At 47.7% G+C, this 27591-nt stretch overlaps 1 protein-coding gene across 1 annotated transcript in view; it reads right to left on the bottom strand.

The window, feature by feature from the left end:
- Positions 1 to 1568: 1568 nt before the first annotated feature.
- The window catches only part of LOC126545421 (uncharacterized), an 89447-nt gene continuing 63424 nt past the window's right edge, over positions 1569 to 27591 (bottom strand). The window contains exons 2-4 of the mRNA XM_050193294.3: positions 12419 to 12951; positions 10434 to 10753; positions 1569 to 5062 (exon numbers count right to left, since the gene is read on the bottom strand). Of these exons, the coding sequence (XP_050049251.2) occupies positions 4648 to 5062; positions 10434 to 10753; positions 12419 to 12907 (1224 nt within the window). The 5' untranslated portion in view covers positions 12908 to 12951 and the 3' untranslated portion in view covers positions 1569 to 4647. The remainder of the gene's footprint in view (positions 5063 to 10433; positions 10754 to 12418; positions 12952 to 27591) is intronic.

Genomic DNA, 27591 nt, shown 5'->3' with positions numbered 1-27591 from the left:
ATGAAGCATTTTTTTTTAATCCGGATGGCTAAAAATCAGGCATTTAAAAAAGAAAATCGAGTTTTCAATTTACAATCTCAGAAATAAAAAACCGTCATCACATTTTTGACATCTAAACTGGACAAATTTGAGGTAGTATACCCAGCCACTTTTTATATACCACGAATTTGTGTAAGACTTTGGTGGAACTCGTATGAACAATGTAATAATTTCACATGGACTGTAAAATTATGACCCATATTTTCCCGGTTTTGGCGATCTCAGAGCTATAGTTTACAGAATCATGGTATCTGTTTTTGCAGCATACTTACGGAGCCGTAAACATTATTCCTTTCCCTTCCCCTAGTGCAGGGTAGCAAACCGGAGGTTGTAGCTCTGGTTAACCTCCCTGCCTTTCCCTCATTTGCGTCTCTCCCTCTGAAGTCTGTGGACATTCTGCTTCAGAAGGCGGTATAATTTAGCTTTCTCTTGTGATTGGAAGAAATTCAAATTAGTTCAACACACGTCTAACAAGAGCATTCTTAAGTTTCGGGTGTATTTCGAGGGAGATCGAGGTTTGCCCCGAGCTAGGACTTCCTCTCAACGTTCGTGTAGTGCACGGGGCAGCTGTCCTGCGTTCATCGTTGAATCCCTTCGTATACTCAGTCCTGCTACGTGCTTCGTTGTGCGCTACGGTCGGCGCTGCTGTATTCGTGAAGGCGGAGCCGGTTGGACAAAAGGCATACGGGGCGTAAAGAGCGTTCTGCAGTGGCGGCTCGTGTATGCCTGTTCGACGTCACTACAGATTGTGAAGGGCGCGTTACGGAGCAGCAGAAAGGAGAAACTTCCCGGAATTCGGGCAGCCGCGCAAGACCGGCACAACACCTGCAATGCCACGTAAACAAATAATGATGCGCATCAGCTGTGATTTGAGCAACGACATGTGACGACATTCACCGTCCTATGCTTGGAGTGGAGTGGGCCTTCGTGGGACGAGGTGTTCTTGGTTCACGCTTTATGCGAAGCAAATATTTCGATTCCTCGTTGCTGCAAGATTTCTTGGATATTACAGTGCGTCACGCTATCATTCATTGCCATCTTTGGTATGCAGTCGGCAGGGTTCTTGACTGCGAGCAGTAATGTTCTGACTTTCAGGTTAACGTCCAGTACTTTAACCTCTGGTCAAACACATCACTGATCGATAGTACTGATCGGTAGTCATTATAAACCTTAAGAAGCGTCCACCATCATTGGGCACTGCGTGAATGAAGATTACCTGTTCATTACATGACATTTTATTCCCACGTTGTGCAAGCTGTCTTCATCATACGTGTGCTCGTACGGAGGTTCTTTGGCTCTTAGCATGCGTTGCATAGCCTCTGTAAAACAAACATTAGATCTGCTTGTGTCCGTGCGCGATGGCACGATTTCTTTTCTGAAAAGTAAAAATCAAGCAGACGGAAACATGTCGCTTCCAACCTGTCCATCTCTCTCCCCCACTTGGACCGAGCCACCTTCTCTCGACATTGACAGTCCGAAAAATACAGCGCTACTTGTAGACCACCCTCAGGTAATGAGTATCGCACAAATATTGTTTTATGCGGTTTATTTGTTTCATAAAGAACAAAACATGGCGATGGAACCATGGCAACTGGCTGAATACATACAGGTACAAAGAGTACAAATACAACACCGACGGCTTCGATGTACTAGTAGCTTTCGGACTACTGGTAGGCGCCACGTCAAATGGTTTTTTTTTTTAATGATGGGGCTTTACATATGAGAGCAACACGTAGCCTCTGAGCGGGCAAAATGGAAGGGCTCCTTCCATTCTTTGATGAGTGCACGATAACCTGGTGTTGCACGACAAAAAATGACCACTAGTTTTCCTCTCTCTCAATATGTTTGCAAAGGTACAGGCTAAGGGGCTCAATACATTTTACAGCACAGAAAGGACGCGCAGCACTTTTACTGTGACGTGGCTTTCGGATACATGGTGCATATTTCCACAAGGATACATGGGTTCGTCGAGGCTTCTCTAAGCGAAATAATATACAGCACATGAAACTAAAGAACGTTCAAACACACAGGACATTGATCACTCATCAAGTTGCCGAAAGACATCACGCATTACACCAGCTTCCACACTACGCAGGATGCGACTCCTTAGTGCGTAGCCGTTCGCCAGTCTCAGACGCGAGGCTGGGATGCGTAATAAAATTTCACGCACAGTCATTCTTTTTTATTGTAGCACAAAGTCAAGCCAGCTCGCGAATGCGCAAACTCCATCATGCTTGCGCTAAGCCTGTGCGAAAAACACGGTGCATACTGGTGAAACGATGACAGAGTAATACTACGAAAAGATGAAAAATAAAACACAACAAACAACGACAAAATGTGAAACGTAAAACAATACAGATGCCCCCGTACTGAAGTATACATACGTATCTCCAATAAAGACGAACTCTGTCCTGAGCCCCGCTAGGAATTGCTGTAGAGCATGCAATGTGTACAGTACAGTGTGAAGCATCCATAAATGCTATAGCTGCACCAGGTGAAACGCATAAGAAGTTCTCCTTGCACGCGTGTTCTGGGCACTGAAGAAAATAGAAGATCTCAAATGGCACCCTGAGTAAAACATTTTCGTAGGTCTCCTACGTTCGATCAAAAGAGCAGTGTATGGCATAGCTACTCGCAACTTTCAATAATGCAATTTTTCAGCAATAAAGCGCGCACAAAACTTTTGTTTAAAAAAAGAAACGCATGACGTAAGTATTTGCAACGGGATATATTATGCTTATTTGTACTTAAACGCTGGCTGCATCCACTTTCGTTTAATATTTATTTTGCGTCTGTGTTCGTCATATAAAAGCAGAATTGCTGTGCAGCATGTTCTGTTTATGCAAAACATCAACTATCACTGCAGTTGTGTATGTGCGAGAGGTATTCTTGAGAAGTCTGCAACAGTGCCATGAAAAAAAAAATGAGAAAGCAGAAATTCAAGGCATCGCCGTGCAGCGACATTCTCTATGCGAAGTAAAAATAAAATTACGCCTCTAGCGCAACTATTGCCGGCTAAATTGACCATTTTGCTTCACCGTGTCGACTTCCTTTCTTGCTGTTTGTACTACACATCACGTCGTAAGTTTGGTCTCTTTTCAATACGTCGTTACTACAGTGTCGATGAGCACTGTGTTCAGAACTAGAAGTGCTCATCTTCATTTGACGATTAAATAATAGGCCGTTTTGCGTTTAAATGTCAGAGTTCCCAGACTAACGTAGGGAACAGCCGGAATGAGGGAAGTCGACTGGTCCCCAAAGCGATACAACTTTCGGAAGTCGCTTTGCGTGAACTGCAACCGATAGGGTTTAAACGCGCGTATCATATAAAATATTCATTACCAAAGGTTGATTGTGCCCAAATATTTGAAAACGAGCGATCAAACTTTTTTTTTTTTGTTTTTTCCCAAATCGTATCTTAATGTTATACACACGGGACACTCTCTACATCAGTAGCTTCCATAATGTCTAATGATGAAGCACCTAGCGCGCTGAGAAGAGCTCCTTACCGCAATTACGGGTTCAGATACATAGGGGTTTCTTTACATAAGTGAAGTTTGTTGTTGTCTTGCGTCAAAGTTAGCACCCAAGACGGCGCAGTCGGTCGTCAACCGCTCTCACGCTCGAAATTACTTTTTGAACTCGACTCTTATGTAGTGCCGCCGACACGCGACGTGTTCCTCACTATCAAGTCGACGAGAGCAGTTATACGGACTCGTTGGTAGGCGATTTTCTCATTTGTTGTAGCGCGATCACAACGAAAAGCACATGAAACAACACAGAGCACACTATGCAGCCTGCATGGCCACTACCCCTAAAGAGGCTCTCAGTTGGCAAACTGCGGCGATAGCCTGTCGACGAACTGCATTTACACCGGCCAGTCCAAGCTTTCAGCGGTACTGAATGCACACCAAAGGGAAATTCGGCATTGATCTAGATAAAAGTGCCTAGTTGCGCGGCCTTCCAAAATTTGGCGGGCGTAATATGCCGAAGCATGAGCATACCAGTGCCACGGTGTTGTGCACGAATACGTTGCGCTTCTCCATTCCCATACAGTATCACGTCTCTCCGGGCGGATTACAGAACCCTGTTTCCTTTACGTTTAGTGTGCAAAGTGCAGAAAATAAAACTAAGCCCGTGTTCACGACACACTTGCTCTCCGGCCGGCGTTCGGGCACCTGCCACTATAGTACGTAATAATAACCATCGGCGAGATAACTCGACGACGGCCGCGTCAATGGGCAGTCGCTGACGGCGTTAACGAAATAAGTTTTGTGAATACGAGCCCTGGGCTGGTATAACGTAAGAATTCATCTCGCTCGATCGTATTCCCTTGTTGTCATCTACCCTTCATAGCCGGCCGATCCTGGCAATAAGGTGGGCGGAGCACCGCTCGCACCAATGACGAAATGCGAAAAGGAATAGCGTTTTAATGGCATCCTTACATTAACCCAGCCCTTTCCTGAACGGAACCACTGAGTGGATCCTGCCCTAACGACTCGTGTAATTGTAGGGCACCGAACTTGCAACTCTGTCTCGTGCCACAGGGACTGCCCGTGGAAACGTGGCCCTGCCTCGGCCATTCCGTCGTGGCCACTGTGCCTTTTGCTAGACGACCTGCACGCTGCCCAGCTGCTGCTGCTTCCCGTTGCCAGGTTCTGTGAGCACGTCACCCCAGTAAAAGTTAGCGGGTCCCTTTCCGCAATGTATGCGGTACCGCCAGCGTCCAGCCTCGCCGTCGTAGTACCAGTAAACGTTGCTCACGAGGCACGTAGCGCTGAGCACCAGCGTGGACAGCGGAATGCATATCCACAGCGCCACCTCGAAGTGCTTGCTGTACGGGTTCTCGAACGAGTAGGAAAACAACACCAATGGCACAATCAGTATCCAGGCGATGAGCACGGGTATGAAGATGAAGATGGTCGCCAGCTCCGTGTTGCGCTGCCTTCGGCGCCGCTCCATCTCCACTTGGGCCGAGCCGGCGGCGCTCTCGTCGGACGGCACTTCGGCCGCCACCGTTGCGCTGCAAATGTTGGGGCGAACGACATCAGAATACCTCGGTGCGCGCAAGATGACTGCAAACGCTGTGTAAGGCCGCGCCTGTGTGCTCTATTGGGGCAGACAGGCGCGGCCAACTGCTAACTAGGGAGATGACCCAACAATAAGAGACAGGGTCGGTGCATGCGCCTAAACATTGCCAAGGAACGTCGGAACCTGAGAGAGCCGTGGTTAGAGAGGGGGAATGTGAATTAGGCAATTCAACCAACGCTAGCAAAGAGAGTACGCCCAACTCCACCAGTGCCGCGCTACTTTGCTCATTACCTTTATGTAAGAACGGTACGGAGCACTTGCGAACAGTCTGAGCTGCAGTCACATAACGATAGGACAATGAGGCTTCGTAATATATACGCATAACATCGTCCTGGGCTCTAACTCATGATAACATGGCGTAGGAGAGTGAGAACATGTGAGGTCCTTGCGCAGTGTCTGTGGGTATTTCTTCTGTAAATACAGTTTAATCAGTTCGCCGAAGTTCCCTCAACGTCTCCTGTCATGTACTTAGAGCCAAATCAGTCATCACTGAGTGGTTTAGAGTCAATCGCGTTAATATATTGAGATTACAGTTGGTATGTCTCCGGACTGTGGAATAATGCAGTACGGGAAACTGGGGAAACTGTTAAGAGGAAGCTTAACAGAGGAGGAGCAGCTTAAGCAGAGGAGGAGGCCCAACTCCGACACGGCCTATTCAAGTACATGTAAAACGCAAAAACGTTTTTCTGAGATAACCCCTGGACCGATTTTAATGAAATGTGTTTCATTTGAGAGAGAAAGTCAAATTCTAGCGACTGTTGGAAGCTGAATTGCGATTTTGGGCCGGAATATTGTTGCAAAAATATTCAAAAATTCGAAAGTTTGACAAATATAGAAGCACGAGGTTTACCAATTCATAGCTCTGCATCAAGAACAGATATCGCGGTTCTGTGAACGGCATTCATTAGATCAATGAAAGCGGACAAATTCTATATGTCATTTTACATCTTACGGGAATTTCTTACGTTGGTTACAAGGGTTCTGCAAGAGCTGTATTTTCATGTTACTAAATTTTTTGAGATTCTAGTGTAACATATCAATTTTGTCAGCTTTAGATATACTATTAGATACAATTCCCAGAATTGTATTATCGTTTTTCGTTGCTGAGTTAGGTAGTTGTAAACTTGATAGTATCGTTTTTTGAACATTTTCAATTTTTGCCAATTTTTTCGAAAAAATTGACGGCCTAAATCGAAAATTCTAAACCAACAGTCACTAGATCTTAAATGTTTCTTTCAAATGCAACAAATCTCGTAAAATTTGGTGCTGTGGTTGCCGATAAAAATGAATTCTCCTTTTACATGTATTTAGATAGGAGCACCCGAGCTAAAGCTTCCTCTTAACTCCAACAGCAATGCATGTCACGGTACACTCTTAGGCAAAGTTACACCCTTTAGGGTGTATCTCTGCCACACAACAATAATCGTCATCTACCTTGCTTGCATTTCCTTTCTTGAAAACGCCGCGCCCGCTACTTTCTTTTCGGGAATGCTATGTCATGCTGATAACGCGCATGCCGTTCGTTAGTGGAAAGTACCGGGCTCGCCGCGTTAAAATATCCAATGTGACGCAGCTGACTGCGTTGAAAAGAGGGACACCAGTCTTATTATTTGCCAGCCAAGAGCAAGGACGCCGCTGTTATCAGCTACGCCCTGCTTACAGGTTGCTTCTCCCAAACCTCGGTGCACTTTTTCGGTTTTATTGCGATAGTAACTATATGGACACTTCAGGCGCATTTCTGCCGTCGGCGTCGCCGTAAGGTTTCGTATAAAGTCCAATATCGTCGCCGCGCGCAGTAAGCTGTAAGCGCGAGTGAAAGCGTGCGAGGGTGAGCCGGCGATCGCGCCGAATCTCGCGCACGCTACGGAGGAAAGCTGGGAGGAAGCGCGCCGCCTTCCGTTGTGCGCAAGGCTTCATGGGAAGGGGGGGGAGGGCGCGTTCTCCTCCGGGTGGACCGGGCGGTCACGCGCGCCCGGCCTGGCCGCTGTGTCTTGAAAGCCATCTGCGACGGGTAGTGAGCCCATGCTGCGCTGTGCTTTTTGGCGACTTGGTTCGCGTTGATGCGAGCGACAGCACGAAGGTCAGTTCGTGCTGCCGCGTTTCGTCACTGCAGCGTTTTGACCGCGAGTTTCCGCTGTCATCGAGTGAGCTGTGTTCATGTTTGCTTGAGCACACGTGACACCATGCTTGTTAATTTAGTTATTCTGTCTATGTTTACAAGTTTATACGGACGATTATACTTCGTATAGCTGTCCACTAATTTGCTATCGCATTCGATGCTTCGCTTTTCGGGCGAAATTTGCGACTTTTTTTACTTCCAAGCGGTTTTTTTACTCCAGAAATTTCGGTTATTTTCGGTCGATACATTATTGCAGATGAATTTAGACCGACTTGTCTTGGTAAATAATTTTTCGCGTTAAGCTTACCGCTTCGTTTCTTTTTTTTTATTTTTGGTGAAAATTGTTCACTTACTGCGACACTGCGCTTCCATACAACACACAATATAACAGACATTTCGAAAAGCAGTGTGGCAAGGGCACAACGTCATACGGCGATAAGACTACGCAGGAATTAAGGAGAATGTATTTTATCGAACGCGAATAGACTGACACCTTGTAGAATTATGTGGGTGCAAAGCTCCAAGTTACTAGGTAGGTGCTATTCTGCATTACCATCGGTGACACAGGCACATAAGTCGGAAATGAGAAGTAAGTGATGATTGCTGAGACGGCAGGCTCACGCGGGACACCTAGACATCCCCAGGCTGCTTGTATCTGTGCGCAAGTAGGCTCACAGCGACACGCTCATCGCCTTCTTGTAAAGACGCTTTCACTGACCCTTTATTAAAATCTAGTTTTGGAAAAAACTTCGTCGTACTTTTTGTTATTTCTTTTCTTTAGCTTAAACCGACAGTGCTTAACTCTAGCTATACGGAATCAGCTACGTCATCTGGGGTATTCATCCTTGTGTCGAGACTCTCGCCTGGGAATGAAAAATTGGTGTACTAAGTGCCAAATTTAATTATGAATATCTCGGAATGCAAGCGTTCTTGAAGTATCCAACAAAATGGAGCAAGCAGCCAGCAGCTTATTCTTATCTTTTTTTCGGGGGGGGGAGGGGAGGGGGGTGAGGAGGCTTCGTTTCAGTCGTATTTTCCGTCACCGCCCTAAACCGGTGCTCAATATTTCAGGAAAGAGCGTGACGACGTGGCGTCTCGCTCGTAACAGCCGCCAATAACTGCGGCGTCACCTTCGCACTTTTTCGCGGACACAAAGTCAGTCATAGAGCAGCGTTGATTCTTTGAGATCCCTTTTGTGGAGAGAGCTGCTTGACCAGCGTGTTTCGCGTTCTGTTTCGCGTTTTGTGCCGCAACGTTGAAACCTGGACGAAGTAACTGCGGAAAATGTAGCGAGTTGTAAGTTGTTGAATATGATGTTATCGAGTTCAAGGCATACTTTCGCACTCGCGCGTACGAAATTACGAAAGTAATAAAAAATTAGGCAAAATTGTTTGACTAATTAGCTAATTAATGATTAAAAAATTCACCAGCGTGCGCAAGGCGACTTCTAAAAAAAAAACACGGTTGTTCCCATCGTCGTATCTCGTAGCCCTCTGTTTTAAATAGCTTTGTCCGCGTTAGCTGGGACGCATGGTATATGGTCCCGCCGGCAAAGTTCCGAGTTATAACTCAGAACTTTATATCAAATGAGAGCTCACAATACGTGTGTACGGCAGTAACTCGATTGTACGCGAATGATTCAATTTTCGAGATCTCTCGTACTCGCCAATCCAGTATGATGACCCGGCATGTGCAAAGAGAAAATTTATTTTTGTGCGTGAGCTCACGAAAATGAAGTCTAATACAGAACGATCAGTTATTCCCGCAAAATGAGTTTTGAGCACTACCCTTGTTTGCAGAGTCAAACAATTCTACGTAATTTCAGCGATAACAATCCCACCGCGATGGTTGGAGCAATACAAGTTTTTGAATAATAATAATAATAATAATAATAATAATAATAATAATTAATGCGACCTAACTATCTGTTAAAATTTCACGAATAAATCTCAATCTACCGATGAATCGCAACAACATCTCAGCTGAGAGATGGAAACCAGCAGCGAAAAATGATTTCACAGTTTTGCCGCGTGAAATTTAGCTATTTATGTAATATCAATAATGAAAAAGATGGCCCCATGCGGACAATACCTCTAAAGCATGCAACCTAAAATCAAACGTGACAGTTGTGGAAAGCGTGAATAGTCTTCATAATATTATTTTTTATTATTATCTTTTTCATAATGGCTTGAACAAGGAACGTCTCAACCAAGCAACCGTCACGCACATACAGGCCGAAATTGAAGACATGGAGTTAAAGGCTGTTGCGCTTCGTGATCGTTTATATGAGCACGGCACTGGAGAAATGTGAAGGAAAGCAAAAGACAAGTGATCGATGGGAACCGAACCCACAACCTCTACGCGTCTCGTGTGAAGGTTATGGATTTCAGAATTACAGATAGTCGGACTTGTTGGTTTGGCATTATGATATCGTAGCGTCGAGGCACACAAACAGGCAGCAACGTGAACGACGCCTGGAGCGCTATAATGCGTCGTCTTTATTTATTTCTGTCCGTGTGTCTCTGCGCTGAGACTTATCTTTATCATCACTTAAAAAAAAAAGTGTTCACGTAACAGCACCAGGTGGTTAAATGAGGATGCACTCCCCTGAGTGAAAGTATGACGTACCAAGGATCCCGCCAGAATACCGATCTTTTTCTCCGCCTGTGAATGTAACTCGAGATGGACTGCAGTTAAAACTTGGCTTTGCCAATTTACGAGTGCGCCCGCCAATTTCAGTTTGTTTATCATAATTAAGAATACCTTACGTTTCTTCGGCAAGTCTGTGGTCCGTACACTTGTTTCCCAGGGATGTACATAGTGTGTGGCTTTTTTGTTCTGTGTAAGTACTGGCTTTCAGGTGCTATATTGACAGCCTGGATTGCAAAGGGTGACAGCAGAGGAGAAGAAAACGCGTGACCAGCGGCGTGCTTTTTTTTAAACACCGCTGGTCACGCAGTGTCTAAAACAATTTTTTTTTTACAACTTTTCTTACACTTCGATTGTTGCCCGAACTCTCGTGGGCAAGAAGAGGGCAGAGCACGTTGATGCCACCGCGTGGAGGGATCAAGACAGCCCGAACACAAGATATCCAGCGAACTACACATGCACACACGACACAAGGTCACGGCTGTGGGGCAAACATTTCCGCGGCAGAAAGGCCCGAGCGACAGGGTTTACTCACGGAGCGGTAACCGTGGCCAGCGAGCTCTCCGCCACCTGGGACTCCGGGGACGGCATGTTGCGGCCGGCAGGAGCCGCGGCGGCGTCCTCCTGCGGCAGACCGTAGCTGCGGATCTCCTTGCCGAAGCTCGTGTAGATGCCCGAGTCGGCCGAGTCCGAGGGCACCCGGCGCACCTCGAACACCTCGGCGCCCTTCTTGCGGCCGGCCTTCTTGGGTCCCGAGAGCACCAGGCGGCCCTTGCGGCTCCGGGGCACCCGAAGGAAATCCCTCGGCAGCGACGCGTACGGTGAGCCACGGCCGACGGCGCAGCGGCTGCCGTTCTGCGTACGAACGAAGGATGCGCAGGGATCAGCTGGAAGAAGGAAAGCTTCCCGACCCGACGATTAGGCCGGCCGCATCACAGAGTGACGGCCGGCACCCGTTCCTCCTGCGGACACTGGCGAGGAACTGTGCGAGCGGCAGCCGGCCGCCGCGGCTTCAAACGAAGCGCGCAGCGCCTGCAGGGGCATGCGTAACCGTGCCTTCGCCTCCTCCTCGGGCTCCGCACTCTCCGCGAAAGCCCAGCCAAGGCCGGCGGAAGGGTCAGACGAGGAAAAAAAAAAAAAGAGAACCGTAGCTGAACATTCGAATTATTAGTGGCCGCCTTTTTTCCTCGATTTCGTCTTTTTTTTTTTTTTTTTCCTCTTGTCGTGTTGTCATCTACTTGCTACAAGCGTTGACCAAATCGAAAGCGCCTGACACGAGAAAGGCGTTGCTTCGAAAAGGAAGCGGGCGTGGAATGATCGGCTTCGCTACGACTTTTATTACTGGGCGACGCTGACATTCAGGCCTTTTAGTGGTCCGCGACAAGATCAGCTGCCGCTGTATGATCCTCTTAGTTTAAGGGGTGGTTGACGTGCACTGTATAGAAAATGTTGCCGCCAACATTTTCGTAGTAAAAGAGAGCTACAGAAAGAAAGAGAGAGAGAGACAAGAATAAACAGAAAAAGAAGCTGTGTGTATAAGGAAGCCATCAGCGCGCATGCATTTCTCAAGACAAGGTTGTCATTATCTTCATTGCTTTCTTTGTATGCCAGAATTTGTGGAGCCATGCATAATAAACGACACAGATCTTGCAACATGCGGCAATCCAGGACGTGCAGCGAGCACCGGGAAAAAATATATTCCCAGAAGAACTCATATTACAGGCGGATGCTTTCTTTCACCGTTTTTTTTAACAAGACACGACTGCAGTGTAGGAGAACGAGACGTGTAAAAGCAATTTAAAGAGGTAACTGCCCCACTCAGAAAAGAAGACAGCTGATATATGAAGTAGAAAAATCTGCTCTAATATGAGCTTGTGACTATCCTTGAGACAATGTGCGTGGGTCTCTTAAATATTGTCTTAAGGGTATATTCCGAGAAATAATTATTATGAATTATTAAACGACCGTACTGCTAAAGCCAGAGTGCATAATAGTCGTGACATGCGATGTTTTCGACCCCCGATATGCGGGCTGCGAAAGGCACGTTTCCAAGCCCCCGCTCCCCCTGCCCCGTACCCGCCACCTTCCCTTCCTCCGAACGCACTCTAAATTCATTTCTACCGCATGGTTGTGTTCGACACGCATAACAGAAGCTTTATGCCGAGCATCTTAGGTATGCACGTTGAAGTGTGGCCTCCATAACTGCGATTAAAACTAAGCTCCGTGTACAGTGCCAAAAGAAAGCGCATACTTCATTCTATGCTGCAGCCCCTGCGAAAGCATTTTCTCGCCATACGCGGGCAATTTTTTTGTACGCCAAAAAGAATCCGCCACAACTGCTCCCATAGTGGCACCAGTGGGATGCAGTGGCTGCACGGGGTAGTGTGGCAGCGAAATCTGAGCGAAACGCAAAGGCAAGACTTCGTACAAACGGGCCCGCCTAATCGCCGATGAACGGAGCGTTCTCTCACCGCACACCGCGATTGCAGGCGCGGCCACCAAGAGCGCGGCGGCTCTCACCTCGTCGTCCGAGCAGCGGCTGGCGTCCGCGGTGACGAGGATTTCGGGCGGCTCGTCGTCGCCAGCGTCGGCCACCGTCGGCACGAAGCCCGTGGAGCGGACCGAGGCGTCCCGGTTCATGCACAGGCGCGTGATCTGGCAGCCCCCGTCTGTGTGATCGTCGGCCCTGGACTTGAACGAGTAGCGGCCCGCGAAGGCGTCCTTGGAGCGCGCTTCCTTGCCGCTGCCCGCGCCGCCCTCAGAGCCGTTGTCGAAGCTCGAGAGACTCGTCGAGTCGCAAGACTCGTAGCAGGATGGCACGGCTGACTTGTCTTCCGCGACGGCAGCGGCGGCTGCCGCCTTCAGGACGTCCCTGACAGCGCCTAGCTGACCGCACGGAATCACGTCCAGCCACTCGGGCGCGCCGCCGGCTAGCGCCGCCAGCGGACCCTCGGCCGGCCGCTTCTTCTCGCGGCGCGACGGCGGCAGCGACCGGTGACCCACGTCCATGCTCGCTGGTCGGCGCAAACCTGCCCGCTCACCGTGTGCGAATGCTGGACACATTGAAAGCAAAACGGAAACGTCAACAAAGCTGCCACCGTCGTCGACGAAAAGCGGATGTTTAATTACCGATGCGCGCTTCCCTCTAATTCAACTTGCCTTTCACCAAGAATTGATACCGCCGTCGAAAAGTTTCGGTTGTTAAATCGGACAATGAGTAGTAAAGGACACTCACGGCAGTCCAAGATCGCTGTTCGGCCACACTCTGTGGTTCAAGGCGCATAGCTTCTCAGCGTAGCACATTCCTCCACAGAGATGCGATTCAATGCTCGGCCTTTCGCAAGGTGCAGTGTTTTTGTGTGCCTAACAGACGCCTGGAGCCAAAAAGTGGCTGGCTGTAGTTTCCCACGCGACGAAATAGGCATGTGTGAGCGAATGTCGCGCTACACAGGTTGCGAGAAACAACGCGGAAGAAGGTCGGAACGAGGCACGAAAACGATGTACGCGTCTCGTTCCACGTTCATTCCGTGTTGTTACCTGTGTGACGAGAACTAGCCGTTTTACAAGCCTTATTAAATGCGTATAGTTATCTAAACTATACCGGTGATCTGCGAATTGATTCATAACACGCAGCTGCAGATATTTTCCCAGTTGTACGTGGTCGCATGCAGGGACATGTTTACTGTAAGTGGTGCACAGCTCCAAATGAAACATGCACCATTAGGTCAGGAATGGTCAGGATTTGTAATGCAAGCGACATGCAAGACCCCGCATAAATCTACTCCACCGGATGTCATTTCGTCGTCAACTGAGTCTGCTGAAATTCTTTCTAAGCAATAGGTCAATTTTTTTTTTCATTTTCAGAACTTGAACTCTGCAGTTTGTCCTGATCCCTTAAGATACTACAAAGACGCGCGTAAAACGTCTCAGTCATCACTTTACTATACGGCTGGCTTCCAGCATAGACTAGCACAACTGAACGCATGCCTAACCCCGTAAACACGGATTTCTTTGTATGTAAACAACATGTGAGCTTAACAAGTCAGAAAGAAAAAAGGAAAAGAAAACATGGAAACCGAAGAAGAATAGAACAAGCAGCTGACACGCGGCCGACTGTAGGCATCTGCACTCGAAGGAAATGTGCACGTAGCTTTAGCACCTCTGTTTTCGTCAGCACTTGCGTACTTGCGCATATTTGGGGTGAACGGCGTTTCCGTTACTGACATCTGTCACCATGGCAGGATGACAAAGACTACTACATCGACGTGACGTCTTGTTAAACGAAAGTGACATCGCGTTTAGGAATGACAAGCAACGTACGGATCAACGCTAACGTGCAGCGCCTCCCTCCAACCCCCTCCCCCATTTCCCCGCTCCCATAGTTATCGGAATTTCACATATTAAGAGCGCCAAGAAAGATGGGAACCGAGGGATTTGATAAATAAGATTATATTACTTTTAAGTCTCATGTGTATTTAATTATGCAGTTTAAGTACAACGCAGTTTCCCCTACGTTTTTCTTGGCTCCAGTGTATGTTGACTTTATATAGTTTTCTCTATAAACAGGGGCTTCAAAAATCCATCACAAAATATCAAAAGGCAGCAACTGGATGAGTAAATAGGCTGGTCTCGTTGAAACGATAAGAAAAGCTTAGCGCGCTCTGAAAATACATCGAATTTACAAGCGCACAGACTTGAGGAATTACGTTTCTGTGCACGTAACGAAAACATTTCACCTGCCGCTTATTAGTCATCAAGCAGTGGGGCATTCAAGTCACGAATACAGCACTATTGGTCTTATTTTTCAATTTTTTATTTTCTTTCTTTTGATCTCTTTTCTTTCCTTATTCTAACTTTGACTAGCACAAAATCATTCGCACTCAATCATGGCAGTGGTTCCTATCCGCGCAGCCGGTTTTGAAAAGGGCACTTAATCTCAGCTGAATCTTATTATGGGTATGGGGCATACGAATATGCAGCGTTCGTATTCTTAGAATAACGCATCGAATGCTAGGGTAATCTTCGAATCACTATTCGAGAAAAACAGGCAGCGTTTTTGCTTTTCCAGGGTATCTGGATTGTCTCGCAGACGTTATTAGAATTCATATTAACTAGGAGTTCGGCTTTCCTTTTGAGCAACAGTGCAAGGCGTCCGTGACCGACGTTGAGCAGTAAGTATTCCAAGTAATCCGACTGGAACACCTTCAACCACTTGGCGTCACTCAAGGTTATGAGGAAGCCTCCGAAGCCTATGCAAAGCGCATCGGAAGGAAGCCTATCCAAAGCAAGGAATCCCAGACTGCTTAGATGGTAAGTAATTTGAGATCCAAAATAATTGTCTTTGACAATAACTCGATTTGAACAAATAGTCATGGTGCCGATTCGAATACCTTTTAGCCAAATATTTCCCGAATAATCGTTGGCAGAGCAATAGGTTATGATATGTCTGCTACTTGGCTGTGAATACGCAATAGTGGAAGGTTCGCGAATTCTTTCGTGCACCCGAAGTTTGGCACACGAGTATTTCCGTGCGCCACTGCTATCGCTATCCCCTCAACAGAAAGTCGCTACCACAGAGCAGCTGCGAATAGCTTTTTGAACCAAAATTATTATTCCGTTGAAGCTGCAAACAAGGTGACGAAAGAGCTTTTTTTGCTTAGCTTCTTTTTTTCACGGCGAACATGCAGTCAGGCAGGTATAAAACGACATTATTACAATTGCCTTCGATACGCAAAAACGTGGGCCAATTTTTCCCCCGCTTGTTGATCAGAGGCCAAGTTGCTGTTATAGCTGACAGGACAGAGAAAAATGTATAATTCCACAAGAAAAAGATTGCCGGACTACTTCGCTCATGATCATTCACTTGCGGCGAATGAAAACACGAGTGACGCATGGATTGTTGTGTGAACAATTCAAAGAAGTGTAAGAAATGTATTGTACTAGGCAAAATGACTAGCATGCAATTTACAACCGTGTTTGTACCATTTGTGTTCGATTTGGTTTAATAAAATCATTCTGCGCATAGCCCTTTAATATCGCGGAACATTACGCGAGAGAGCGTAGCGCAAATACAACTGAATACGGGACGGGATCTTACACACGACGAAAGTACGCGCATGTCCTGCCTATTTTTTTGTCTTTTGTCATGTGGAGCGCTTCCCACATACAAATGAATCTCCAGCGGAATAGTGCTCCCATCAGGGTAATTTCAGTGTCTCTACTGCTGTCTTTCGTGGTGCTTTACTTTATATACCGAATTGTACATCGGTGGGTGTGGCCGCGGTCCTAGCACTTTTTTGTTTAACAATTGCGGACGAAATGGGAGTGTAGGTTACAATAAAGCCGGCTATTCCAATTGCTTTCGGAAAATGTTTCATAGTCCCTTCATTTTAACGTGGCCCAGAGAGCAGCGAACTGGAGACCCGTCTGCTTGACCGAACGAATTTCCCTGATTTGCTTTCCCACTTCTGCGGCTGAGCGAAAAACAACGAAATGCAGCAGATCCAACGCGTTGGAATCTATATATAGCGAAGGTTCGTGTGAGTGCATAAACAGCCGAAACACGAGTACACGCACACACGCACGGCCACGCACGCACAAGCGCGGGCGCACACAAATTACAGCGAGCCTTTTGTTAAGCGGAGTAGCTGACTACTAGCGTGTATGACGAAAGGCTTGAACGCATCATGCATGGTTTCAGAGGCAGCATGCGCATACGTACGCAGGTTGCACAATTCGAATCTATTCTATCCACAAGAAGCGGTCACTTCCTCATTACCGTGCAGCCGCGGATGCGCGAAGGCGAGCTTTCTGGTTCTTTTTTTTTTCTTTCCCCCCGCAAGGCCGGCGCCGCCGCGGTAGCGCGGAGGCGAGCGCCATCTGGTGGTTGTGTAAGGAACGCAACGGTGCGCGAGGTGCGCGTACTCCGCTGTGATTGGTTGGTCTATTCGGCAAGAGAACAGCTAGGCGCCACAGCACCCACCATTACGAAACCCAGCGAGGTTCGCGAAGGAAAGCTTCGCTTTGAAAAAACTATGCCGGTGGAATATAACCATCGTTTTGGATCGACTCTATTCAGCCTCACCATCCATTGTTACGCACTGGACCATCGTGGTTATGACGTAACCGGTGCGCCGATCGGGGCACTGACAAAGCGCGGGAAGGAATAGAATTGCCATAGGAGTCATTACGTGATCCTGACTGTGCTCCAGAGGGTTGTGCCGTTTGCGTTCAACATATGGAACAGCGCAGACAAAGGAGCAAGACAGGAAAACGAGACGCATGCGCTGTATCCCGTTTGTGTATCTTTTGTCGCATTCTGCGCTGTTGGCCGTGTCGGACATAAGGGAAGACCAACTGAGCCCGTAATCACAAAGCAGTTCTTCCCCTATAGCTGTTCCACGAGCCAGCGCCGGCCTTATTCAAAGCGCCGGCCTTATCATTCAGTTACAAAGGCACGCCTTATTGCAGACAGTTCTTACTAACGCAAAGTTTACTGAGCTGGTCCCCTAATTAGCCTACAAGCCGGAGATATAGGCTGCAGCCATTGTCGCTTGCTGAAAAACAACCTCGGAACGGTTGCCAATGTCATGGCCGCTTGGTTACAATCACACGAGCGATGAAAGGAGAGACGGGTGGTACGAGAACTATCAACATGCGCCCACTCCCAGGAAACGATGTCCCACAATATCCGTAGTGTCATACGAAACGTTTAACGCAAGATGAGGAGGAGGAAAGCGAAAAGTAGAAGGCAGGGAGGTTAACCACAATAACGTCCGGTTGGCTACCCTACACCGGGGGAATGGGAAAGAGGAAAACGCAAGATGAATAGACTGTGATAAGCAGATAGGTAGAGAACAGCTTCATGTGTACCAAATAACTGAAATAGAAGAAAAAAGAAACTGCAGAGCAAGACAACACCGAGGAAGCATATAAGTCCCGTGCAACTTTGTATTGCATTTCTCTCTCTCTCTCCGTCCCCTCCCCCCCCCTCAAGATTATTGTAGTACAAATAACCCGGGGCGAAAGAAGAAACGCCGAGACCATAGTCTCGCCCCGCCCCCTCCTTCCCTACCTCGCATGGTACAATTACTGAGTGCATTAATAACAGTGCTGTCTTGGCCTCCAAAGAGGCACAAACTTATCCATTGGAATCTACAACGCTCTATAACGTATTCCCCCGCCACAGCAACCGCCAAGCGGCGCGTGTAGTGCGTATACGCACACTCTGCGCGCCTGTTCACGATCGCTTGCAGCGTCAAGCCGAGTTCGAGAACGCAAGGTTGCTCCAAACCATTCAGCTGTCAGGCATCAGAGACAAAGCGGTCTCTCCAAAAGGATATCCTCCGTGTGACGGTCGGCAGGACCTTGGAATAGCTTGCTCGCCTCGTTTTGTGCTCTTTTTCGAGCTCACTGTCCACGTGGGCCTCATGACCATTGACAGGCGTTGAAAGGGAAAGATCACGCTGAGCGTCGGCTTTGTACGAGGAAGCGTCCAACAGTGCGAGCCGTTCGCTTTCTCGGTCACTACTGGATGTGAAAAAAAAAAAGAATAAGAAAAACTAAAGAAAACGGTCGATACCTTTAGATCCCTTAAAACAATAATTGCTGGCATTCTTGAAATTAAAAAAAAATGTAAAAAAGTTAAGCGAATGTAGGACGATTTGCGGCTGTGCACTTCGAGGGTAAAATAAAAAAAGAATACGAAGTATGCTGCGTGTAGCGTTCTATATGTATATAATAAGTAGTGGATATCTACCAATCATTATTCAACTTTATGACCAGAATGGCAATGCGAGGTTTGTAGTTTAGAAAAACGCCGCCGCAGCCCGCCGCTGGCATGCCACAGAGGCGGCTTGCTTTTAACTCAGGGAAAAAAAGCTACGCGAATTTCAACGCGCCGCAGGCAACTGAAAGTGGTATTTTTGAATGTGCTCTGCAATCTTTGTTTAACATTGAGGCCATCAAGTTAATAATTCGGAAGTTAATTAATTATGACTAATAAATACCTTACTAATAAAAAACAAATATACCAGAGGCTTTTTCAGGAGGCCGCTAACAACATACACTTGGTTCCAGCCGCGTAGAAGTCTTCGCTTTCATATAAAACTTGCTCCGCGTCAGCTACGACAGCCACTATATTGGAACATTTGTAAACCCCCCTCCCCCTGGCTAAACATATAAAATAAATTTCGAAAACGATGCTCATTTGCAATTTATAAGCACGGTTCTAGTTCACTATAAATGCGTCCTTGGAATTTTTCCATCGCGTCATTAATAGCGTCGCACCTTGCGACATTGGCTTAGCTGAATGTTTATAAAAACCCGTTTACAAAAAATGCTAACAGCCGCGCTAGTGCTATTTGCTGGGTCGGAGAGGAATTACAGAAAACACGAAAAAAAGAAATGTAGCCTTGATACGCACGGCTTCTATTGGCCGCCCTCTGAAAGTCTACGCTCGCACTCCGCTTGCACCCGCAGCAGAGATCGCGCGGCGCGCCTGAAGCGTTCCCAGCTGCAAACATACATATGTGGCCTTCGGTGGCAGTGTGCTCTTCGCCGCAACAGTTCCTTTAATCGGTAGAAAGCCTCCACGAGCAACGCCACCTAAATTCCCCTCCCTCATGCTTTGACGAGGACTGAACAACAATCCTTGTTGGAAAAGTACTCCGTTTTCCTCCTAGTATGTCGCAGCTTGCTTCCCCTGCACTAAAACAGCAGCAATCGTTCCACCGGTTATGCTGCAGAAGTTGCAAGAAAAGTATCCGCGACGGGAAAATAATGTCTGCGCATTGGGAGTGTAGCGCATGTTTACGTTAGGAGCAGGCTCTGTCCACACGTTTCGTAAGAGAGACGACGTTAAGCTGTCTTATGATTAACACACCTACCGGGCACATAGTGAATGCCTCGAGAAAACGCGCCGTTTTTTTTTCTTTCTTACGCATCTCACTGTATTTGCAATATATGTATTTCATAGACCCTTTCACTGCTTCCGGTTTTGCTCATTGACATAGCACGCTAAATTTAGCGAGAAAGAGAGGCATTGGCTGCGATATTGACTAGCAAGAGTGCGTTAAAATCTAATCCCGCAGATTTTCAGCACTTTTCCTCTGTACATAGGAACAATTTTACAAGTGAATGTTGCCCTAAGTGACACGAAAATTTTTTATGTATTTGTCTTGAGGCATAATGCGCATGTCATTTATCTGAAAACTTAGAAATAGCCTTTCCACCAGTAAAACAACTTAAAAACGCGCTTTGTTTTCCGGCGCAGTCGACTGATAAGGCCCGTGGCCGGAAGTTTCTTGACGGCGCACTCTCGCTGCAGTTATCGCGCGAGTGAAACCGTCTATAGTGAAGCCCTGGATTGCCTCAAACATTTTGTCGCTGGTCCCTTTTGATATTAAAAAGAGCGAGAAAGATGTTGCCATCGTTGTGGACGTTGTACACACTTATTCTCACAGGAGTCGCGTCGCTCTGCTCGCCACCTCCCACCGCACTGTGTTGCATAAACATCTCGTGATGCAACACACCAATGTTCGAAGCGAGTGCCCGTTGCTGCATGGGGAGGCTGAACGATACTGACCAATCGCGAAAGGAGTACAAAGTAGTGGTGCCCCACTCCGCCAAAAGCCCACAGTGCTAGGACCAGTATATATCCTATACATGCATTCATATCCTACTTCAATAGGTGTGGGCTTGCCAGCCGGGACAACGCGTCCGCGTTTGCATTAAGTTTGCTCCTTGTGTGTATAAGCGTAACATTAAACTTACGCCCTACCAGTGCCCAACGCATCAGTCTAGCACTCTGAGGGGATGTCAAAATAAGGAAATTTAGTGGGGTTATGGTCCGTGACCACCGTGACATTTGCACAAAAGATCCACTTCTCGAGACACTGTGATCCCCATATAACAGCATAAGCTTCTTGTTCAACTGTTGCTGAGTTGGTCTGGGCTGGTGTTGGGCTCTTGCTGGGAAAACCCACCGGCATTTCCCGGCCATTCTCATCGATTTGGGCGAGGCATGCTCCTAAAGCTACATCGAATGTATCTGTTACCAGAATGCAGTCCTTGCTTATGTCAGGCGCGCTAAGTGTCGTCGCCCTTGGCAGCTGTTCCTAGCTGCCTAGCTGTTCGAAGGTTTTCTCCGCGACGACGCTCCACGGTGTATATGTGCGGCGGAACACGGCGTCCTGTCAAATCGGTTAGTGGTAGCACTAACGTAGTGTACCCGAGCACGCAGTCGCGGTAACAATTACACATCCCAAGGAAGCTCCGTATTTACCGTTTGTCCTGAGGCCGCGAAATATTTTGAACCGTAGCAACCCTTCCAAGGTCGGGCGCGTTTAAGCCGGACCCTATAACATTACCAAGGTACTTGACATCTTGCTGTTCAAACTTGAATTTTTCAGCATTTACGGTTAGTCTGGCCTGAGCTATAGTCTGTAGCACCTGCCTTAAATGGCCCATGTGAACTTCCCAAGCGCTTGAGTACACTACCACATCATCAATATACGAGCATGCATATTCTCGATGCTGCTCCAGAACTTTATTCATGAGGCACTGAAAAGTGGCAGCCAAGTTTTGCAGACCGCAAGGCATCACCTGCCGCGCGTACTGCCCCTCATGTATGACGAAGGCTTTGCACTTCTTTGCATCCTCGTCTAGAGGTACCTGTCAAGGCCCACGTAACCTATCGATTACCGTGACGTAATTGGCTGCCGCTACCTAGTAAGGCGGCTCGTTTGCTTGGCCCATGGGAACGCATCGGGCTCAGTGATCGCGCTCAAGTGTCTGTAATCAACGCACAGTCGTATGCCTCCATCCTTTTTCGCCATGCATACCGCAGGGTGCGCGAAGTTACTCCCTGTGGAGTATATGAGCCCCAAGTGCAAGAGCTCCTGAACCTGGCGTTTACCCCCTCCCCTTAAGGTGAGAGGCACAAAATACTTATATGCTGGTTTGGGCTCACTCCCTGCCTTTAGGCGCATACTGGGGACGCCTGCGTTACACCTGCCTGGTGTATTTCGAAACACTTGCGATTACCTACTTACTTGCTCTCTTAGCTCTTGTCTCTGTGCGTATGTTAAGTGATCTCTTCCAGCTTATAAGTTGTTGCTTCGCGGCGTGCTCCTCGACATCGCTGGAACATACCCAAACGGTTTCATCGGTTTCAATTATGAATACCCCAGAACTTACCCTAGTACGTACTCACGCAACTTATTCCCATGACTGCTTCGCCGGCTGCCATCATTTAGCTCGATTAGATATGTGGGTGGCCTCTTGCGGCCGACCACATTATCTTTATGGTACAGTAGCCCTTCAATTACATTCGTTCAATGGGTATGTGCATGTGCCTGTCCCCACGCTTCTTCTAGTATGGGGCCAGCTACCTGGCTAAGCCTAAAACGCTCACGTTCGCCGAAATTTTCGTCCCACTCCGGCTCATTCGTTTGGTGTACCTCATAATCGATGCACACTGCCTCAACTTTCGTGTTAACCTGTATTGGTCCATCCTGCCTTTTAGCCTTCGGTAGTACCTCCTCCACGATGGGGCGTTCATGAACAACGGGCGCATCTACCCCATTTGCAAGTTTATCAGTAACAGCGCACAATGTCCCCAGTTCGTTTTCTTCACAGCCAATATATCCGGGTTTCCCTAACATTCTGAGCGGAACGTAGGCTAAATCGGCCACTGCCTGCTCACCAAATGATCCCGTCAGTTTTCTATTAGTTCCCGTCGGTTCATACCCCGGAACAAGACTTTCTGATGATACTAACCGCTGCCCTAGAATCAATGCTGCCTTGAAACTCTGATTTGCCGCACACGAGGTTTATTGTCTCGACAGCGTGGAATATAGGCGCTCTCACCGCGTGTTTCTGGGCCACCATCCCCACACCGAGCACACCGTCATTGTCCCAGTTATCCGTCCACACAAGATTTGCTCTACCTGCTGGTGCCGTTGGGCAGTCTCGCGCAAAATGCACCACGAAACTACAAACAAAGCACTGCCGGATATTTGTATTGACTGTCTTGGTTACCACTAGTAAAGTCTTGCGTGCATCAGGAAATGGTTTCGGCTTTTCTCCTTCTCTACCTCGCCCGAGTTGGCCATTCCTCTCGGGCTTCCTTCGACGCTTTTCGTCAGTTTGGCGGAAGCATCGGTTTACTCGGTGTCTCGTTCTAGATGACTAATGAGCGGGCTTCCGAACCTAGAGCGTCGCGAAGCTTGTCTGTTACCATCGAGTTTCTTAATTGCTCAACGCTGCAAGCCTTGTAGCCATTAAGGTAATGAATCAGGTGATTTTCAAGTCCTACTGTAAAATGTTACCGTGTCTCACTGCTGCGTTTCTTCGATTGAGTAAACAGGTGGCGATACTCAGCAGAAGATAATCGAAGCCCTTTAAGCACGGTTACTTTCACAGCATTATAATCCTTTTTTTCGTCTGCACTCAGACGGATGAAAAAAACCCTGGCTCTCTACTCAATCGAGGCAACACCAGCAGTGCCCTCCACTCGCGCGGCACTTCGTAACAATCAAGTGTCGCCGAAACATCATCAAACCATGATGGAACGAGCGACTCCTGAGTAGGCATGAGCAACAACAGTCTTTCAGAAGGCTCGTGTACTTTAACCTACTGTCCTCACTCCCGCCTGCCTCTATGCTCTGGGCATTTTCGGCGGCCCTAACACTGTTCTCATTTCTAAGCCCATTCCATGGCTAGTTCCATTTTTGTAATTCGAAGCTGCATTTGCAACATTGCCATATGGTTAGAGCCTGACCCTCCCGCGAACTCTTCTGCGACCCTAGTCGTCTCGACGTTCAAACCCACATCCATCTGCCCACCACTCTGGTCAGGTTCCATTCCGCTAACCCCGCCACTACGCAAGTTATACCCACTGGTCATAACAAGCTGCGGACCAATAGCCGAAATAGCCGAATGAGACATCCACCTGCACTCCTCGTGGTTTCAGCGGTAGTGGATTTAGCGTCTTGGATTCACGCCCCAGCTGAGCTCGTCACCAGTCAGTCATTGTCTACTCTTCCACCAAGGTGGCTGTTTCCTCCTAACTTCTCAGCAGGACATCCTGTCGACTGCGCCAGTGATGTTGGCAAGCCCCTTTCTCCGGTGCTGACCGTTACTGAGAATGTCGTTGATGAGAGGAGACACCGACTGGAATACATGTGGTTCGTTTATTGGACGAGGCGCACACAGCGCGTTCCGAAATCCGTCTGCCCAGACCCTCCCCTTAAGCCTGCTTAAAACCCCCGCTGCATGGGCTCCTCTTCAGTTCATTCACGGCTGGCTCGACCAAGAGTCACGGTCCCACGGTCAAGGCACGGTACATGAACGCCTCGATGTAGGATCACCATAGTCGTCGGGTCATGACGCTCAGCAAAGTCGCAGTCCGCGGCGCCCACTCTTAAGTCCTAAATCGGGGCCCCGCCGCTGGTCGAGTGAACGATAGCTACCACCGCTGCCCGTGTCGCCCGCGGTGATTCGCGCCCGCCGCACAGATGTACGAGGCGCTGACGGAGACGTTCTGGCCAACACTGCTGCGTGAGTTCGAGAGTGTGCTTCCAGGAACACCACGCCGGAGCAAGCTGCGACTTGTGCGGCATTCCGCCTGCAGCTTAGTTTCGTTTATAGGAGTCACCAACGTCTATGTCTGTGCCGCTGTATTAGCGTATTCTCACAGGCATCGCGTCACTCTGCCTGACACCATCTCAGCCGGCCGAGTGGTTGTATTAACTAATGTACAATAATACGTCAGTTGTGTAGGATTGCGGCGGGTAACATCATTGAATAATGGCAGTCTTTTCATTTCCTTTACTATGAAGAGGATGTAAATAGGCCTAAGATAAGGAAGTTTCTCACACCAAGTTCCACGTGCGTAAATGATGCACTTTCTTAGAACGCGCAAAGGTTTAAAACGTGAAATTTTCATGCATTCGAGAACGGCACTAGTATTACAATGTGCAGCATTCACAGTGCTGAACATGACACACACGACACCGTCATCTTTTATCGTATCGTACTATCGGGTGATGCGAGCAGCCACACCAAGCTACAAAGCACTTTTGGTAGCTTGAACGGGGTTCGGGCTGTTGACGCAATTGAATATGCTGGGAAATTGTTCACGTACCGGAGAGGGCCGCACTGCGCACTTCGTTCTTTCTGTACTAAGCACTGTTTTGCTCGTGCTTCTTGTTTCATTGAAATGAAAGTAAAAGAAAGATTTAGTTATCCAATACTAGGGACGGCTGCTCCTTTTCACATAATAGCAACAATAATAAAATATGTCGTAAGGCAAGTACAAACAGCGTCATATGTTCGAAAAATCTAGAGCAGAGTTTGCTGAAAAGACTAAATGAAGTTTGCATACGTCGTAGACACACACACATGAACATACAGAGAAAGAAAGCCTAGTTGAAGTTGCAGTAAAAGACGTTGTGGGGCTAGTTGGTGCATAGCCTTCAAAAGGTGAAGCGCCAACAGTGATGGCACACTAAGAAGGAGCAAAGACAGGAGAAGTCGCTCCTGTCTTTGTTCCACTAAGAAGGAACAAAGACAGCGCCTTGTCCTGTCTTTGTGCCTTAGTGTGCCGTCACTGTCGGCGCTTCATCTTTTGAAAGTCAAGTTGCACTACGTACTTATAAATTTAATAGTTTCTGTTTCTGTAGGATCTTATAAAGTACTGTGCATGTTATTGCTGTCAGGTGACCCTGTTTTTGTGCCACCATGACGGCACTAAGTCTGCTACTCGTGTTCGCGGCCCGAGGAGCCAAGTAAGACTTTATGTGCACCCGTCTTAAAGCATCGTAATTCTTGTCACTTCCTCTCGTTTCCTTCCCCAGTCCTTTCCCCTTACCCTTTGTTGCAGACCAGAGCTCGTGGCATTAAGCTGACCTTTGTTGACTTTATTCTGAATGTACCCCCTCTTTCTCTCTCTCTCTCGATCTCTCTCTCTGCGTGGCAGTCTGACTCAATAATGGCATTGGCTTTCATGTAAGCTCTGTCGCTACTGCTTCACCGATGAGATAGGCCGGCCCGCTTTCGGCCATTTGCCGGTTGGCCGATTTCTGCTGACTTTCCGCAAAGGCGCGATTTACTCCGTTGTCGACAAAAACACGCCGTTTGTTTGAGGGTAGCCAAGGTCTTCCTACAAGGAAAGCATGCAGTTCCCGTTTCGACGCACATCTTAAATGGAAACGAACGCATGACTACGCGTCGGCAGCCCCCGCACACAGTACAAAAAGCACAAACGTGGACGTTAGTGTCCTATCTCTTTGCAGTTAAATTACGAGGGATAAGCTGCATTTACACATGTACCAATGCAAGATCAGGGTTCTGAATCGCTACTATCACCAAAGACTCGAAGGCCACGCGAGGCGCCACAGCCGAGGACGCCAACGTTGTTAAGATTGCCACGATGTTCTCCAGTACGCAAGTACGTGTGAGCCGATGACAGTTTGATGCTTATAATTGTGCGCATACGCGAAATAAGGAATGCATTATAAACTTTGAATGCTAGAATAATCAAGACGATGACATATCAGAAGAGTAAAGAAGATTTTATGGTTTGGGGACGCAGCAGTGCGTGTGATTGACACTGTTGTTCCTAGAGTGAGGATACCGTACTGCGCTTAAAGTTCCTTGCTGTGTCCTTGTCCCCTCCAACTGAGACAGCGCTGGCATACTTTCGAGTATTTGCTGGTTCTAGCTGCTCACAAATAGATGTTATGTAGTCGTCCAAGTTATCAGGCTGAAATGCAACAACAGAACTGAGGATTCGGCTCCATCATCTATGCCAGCTCGTAAGCACACACTGCTATCTGCCCTCAGCGTCGCCATGACTGATCAGTTTGGTCCTATTTGCAAGAAAAAGAAAACACAGACACACACACAACAGAATCTCCTCCGTGTATAGATTATTAAAAGACACATCACATCCAGGGCTCTTGCATTTTATCTTCTCCGAAGTGGCGAATATATCAGCGTACACCCGTCTTGGTGACTCCACAGTTCATCTACTAGCACAAGGTCCCGGGCTCTATTCCCAGCCGCTAGAATTGCTTTTCGATTGAGGCGGAAGGCAATTTTCGCGTATTTAGATTTTGGTGCACGTTTCATGATTCCAAATGACAAAATAGATCCCTAGTTCCACATTACAATGTATCTCATTCAAGGTGTGACATCAGGAAGTAAAAATCCCGTCAATTGATACATTTGTAATTCGGGTCACGTAAAATCTTTCCGGATAACTCATTGTTATTGCCTGCACTTCTCTGCAGGGTGCTATATATGCAACCAAGTGTTGGTGTCTTTTTACACTGCATCGTAGGTTATCTCAAATTTTTATTTCCTACACACAACTATGCCACAGGAATAATCTCGCCGGAAGCTCTAAGAATTTGAACCAACTTTCGTGAAGATCGACATGTTTACATTATATGGGCACCCGCACACTCTTTCCTTCCCGGGAAGGAAACAGCGCACAACCTGGATCGAGAACTGACGGACCGAGCAGGTGACTCGCAAATACTGGGAACGGAGAGAGACCGGATAACCAGCTTTAACGAGATCACCAAACACTATAAATTTGGAAGGACCCGCTTCTCCCCGGCACACTCCTAGCTAAGCAGGCGGCATGCGACGGCATGGTGCCTCTTACAAACAGATGCATAGCC

This window comes from Dermacentor andersoni, chromosome 1 (assembly GCF_023375885.2).
Source record: "Dermacentor andersoni chromosome 1, qqDerAnde1_hic_scaffold, whole genome shotgun sequence".
Taxonomy (NCBI): Eukaryota; Metazoa; Arthropoda; class Arachnida; order Ixodida; family Ixodidae; genus Dermacentor; species Dermacentor andersoni.
Note: the sequence above shows the minus strand (reverse complement) of the source record. Positions and strands in the feature narration are given on the sequence as shown.